Source organism: Limulus polyphemus, unplaced genomic scaffold (assembly GCF_000517525.1).
Source record: "Limulus polyphemus unplaced genomic scaffold, Limulus_polyphemus-2.1.2 Scaffold2432, whole genome shotgun sequence".
Lineage (NCBI taxonomy): Eukaryota > Metazoa > Arthropoda > Merostomata > Xiphosura > Limulidae > Limulus > Limulus polyphemus.
This window is the reverse complement of record NW_013668042.1, coordinates 38,847-42,091: the sequence shown is the minus strand read 5'-3', so window position 1 is coordinate 42,091 and position 3,245 is coordinate 38,847. Positions and strand designations below refer to the sequence as shown.

At 32.1% G+C, this 3,245-nt stretch overlaps 1 protein-coding gene across 1 annotated transcript in view; it reads right to left on the bottom strand.

The window, feature by feature from the left end:
- The window catches only part of LOC106466941 (bromodomain adjacent to zinc finger domain protein 1A-like), a 61,172-nt gene that overhangs the window by 55,495 nt on the left and 2,432 nt on the right, over positions 1 to 3,245 (bottom strand). The window contains exons 2-3 of the mRNA XM_013927259.2: positions 2,539 to 2,814; positions 794 to 871 (exon numbers count right to left, since the gene is read on the bottom strand). Of these exons, the coding sequence (XP_013782713.2) occupies positions 794 to 871; positions 2,539 to 2,814 (354 nt within the window). The remainder of the gene's footprint in view (positions 1 to 793; positions 872 to 2,538; positions 2,815 to 3,245) is intronic.

The following is a 3,245-nucleotide window of genomic DNA, read 5'->3' as shown; positions in this document are numbered from 1 at the left end:
GGTGGTGATTTTACTATCAAACATATTCTAACCTAAGTCTTGGTGGTGATTTTACTATCAAACATATTCTAACCTAAGTCTTGGTGGTGATTTTACTATCAAACATATTCTAACCTAAGTCTTGGTGGTGACTTTACTATCAAACATATTCTAACCTAAGTCTTGGTGGTGACTTTACTATCAAACATATTCTAACCTAAGTCTAGGTGGTGACTTTACTATCAAACATATTCTAACCTAAGTCTAGGTAGTGACTTTACTATCAAACATATTCTAACCTAAGTCTAGGTAGAGACTTTACTATCAAACATATTCTAACCTAAGTCTAGGTAGAGACTTTACTATCAAACATATTCTAACCTAAGTCTGGTTAATAATCTTTTACTATCAAACATATTCTAAACTGAGCTTGGGTGGTAATCTTTTCTCTCATAATTGTTCTAAGTTGAGCCTGAATGGTAATCTTGTGTTATTATTCATGTTTTAACCTGAGCCTGCATGGTATTCCTGTATTATTCTTGTTCTAAGTTGAACCTGGATGATAATCTTATATTCATGTAATGTTCTACAAAACTGAAGTATTTTGAACAGCCTAGCTGAATGCAAGCAAACTATGAGAATGTTTCTGTAACAATAAATTTAATTTAAAGTTTCTTGTAACTCATTTTTGCTTGCATAGATTTTGTATTTGCATCTGGGTCAAAAAAAAAAAAAAAAGCAAAAAAAGCTTCAATTTGTTTATATTTCTAAGTTCTCTAAGTTAAATATATACAATTTATTTATTAATACATACCTGGCCCCCATAACTTGCTTATTTTCAGCCTTTTCTTTTACTACTGGTGGGATAACATTGGTCACCTTGGCAGGTTTCCTGAGAATAAATGTATCAGGTTTCAATAAACTTTGCCATTGTTGTATTCCCATTAAACAAATAAATTTATAGTTTTCATGTGCAACTACTGTCAAATATGTGATGCAAGTCTTAAATCTGCAAGTTTATTTCACAACCTTGTCAAGCTGGCATATATGTTTTACACTTCACAACATCGCTCAGTTGATGAAAGTGTAAGTTTTTATCATGTTTATAATTCACAACCTTGCTGAACTGTCATACAGTGTAAGTTTCAAGACTACGTTTATATTTTACAACCATACTTGGCAGCACTTGCTACCAACTTTTTTATTCTTTTCCAACTGCTGACTAGGGGGAAGGCAACTAACTAGAATTACCCACCACCATCCCTTTCTTGTTGTTGTATGTATCAGGGTTTCAGGAACACTGTACTAATTGATCAATGGGCCAGATTACAAATACCACTAATCACATTCCCTTTCTTTATTTCTAGACATTGTACTGCCCAAGGAATATCACTTGCCAACAGCTAATTTGATTCCACACATATTGAAGGTAGCTATTTCCATTCTTTACATAGGGAAATATCTGGTCAGCTGCCAAGTCCATTCCATACATAATGAAGAATCAGGCACAGCTAAATATTATTCAGCCAACCAAACACACCAACAGATTGTTAGATATATAGAAAATTTTAAGTTTGCAAATATTTGGAACATGATGTATCTTTTACCAACTGTGTGGATGCAATTATTACTAACTTTGATGCCCCTTTTAACAGGTCTAAAACAGGATGATGATGAGACAAATTCAATGGTGGAACCTAGTGCCTCCTGAAGCAAATCCCCCAGTATAAGTTTACAGCCATAACATATTTCATGTCTGATGTTCCTGCACCACTGAACATTGTGTGCTTATCTCTACAGCAAGATAATTTGTCTATGCACATTTACAATAAAAGATCTCCAGAATAATAATAGACACATCACTAGAAAATATTGATTGTTGTTGTGAATTTAAGTTTTAGAATGAAAGGAAACAAATGATAAACATAACATTCTTAACAATACACTGAACATTCTCTATGATAAGATTCTGTGATGTTCATACACTGTAACCATGTAGTTTCTCAAACATCTAACAAATTAAGGAAAATGCATAATCATAACTATCTGGACATTATAAAGATTTTGCATGTTGGATAGGTAACATGACGAAAAAAAAAAAAAAAAAAGGCATGAGAAAAACATTGATTTACAAACCTTAAGACTGAATGAAAAAATTTGATATTTTGAATACTGATAATCTGTCAGATTTCGATAAAATATGCTTACTAATTTAAAATTTATACCATGAAAACTATAACAAGCACAAAATGGTTACGAGGTCAGTCCCAGGGATGGAGCCCATGCTGAAAGAGTTAATGGAGTTCAGTCAAACTGGACCCTTGTTACTAGTGGAATGCCTCATATCAAATATTACTTCTCAAAAATTAAAAGTATTTCACCAGTGAGCTTAACACTGATTTAGAAACACTAAAGTGGCTCCCTAGTTTCTAAAGGTGTTTAATACGACAATGATCCTTAACCTCGTACCCACTAGTTACAAATTAAACCTGTTGGTTTGCCTGAAATGTTAAAACATTAGGACTTTCCAGTACAAAAAAAATGAAAATAGTTACTAACCTAGTATTGTTGATAAATGCTTCAACTTCTTCTCCAATGAATAAACGGTCACGTGCAAAAGTAAAAACATCATCACAGAGATCTGCCAGTCTACCTCTTTTGGTAAGGGAAGCCAAATAGAGAACAGGCCGTTTTAAGCATGTAGGAAAGACACAAAGTGTTTTTTTTGCTTGTGCTTCAGAGTCTAATGCTTCTTGATAAGTAAGCCCAGGACGTCCAGTCAAAGAGCAGGTCCAGACCAAGCTATTGCATAATATTACTCGCTCGAAGAAAGCCCTGTGAAATAAAAACATTCTTTATGGTGTTTCAAGAAATTCCTATAAAGAGGATATAAAAATTTATGTTACCAAAACACTGAAGAAACAAATTTGAATAACTTGGAATGTGACATTTTCTTTTACAAGGCAGTCAATTCTCCCTACCAGTATTACATTTTCCAAATTGTTAATGTTCATTAGAAGTAGAATATGAATTATTAACTAATACTTAAAGGGATTAAAACTTTAAGTGTTCTACACTGCACAAGTAAAACACATTTTCTTAGTGAACACAATCACTTTGTTTTAAATTCATTGTTTATTATGCTTTTACATGAGCACAAAATATGTATTATATGAAAAATTTTTCTTTTAATACTTGGTACAAAACTATTAAATAATGTTATAAACACATGATATATATATATATATATATATATATATATATAT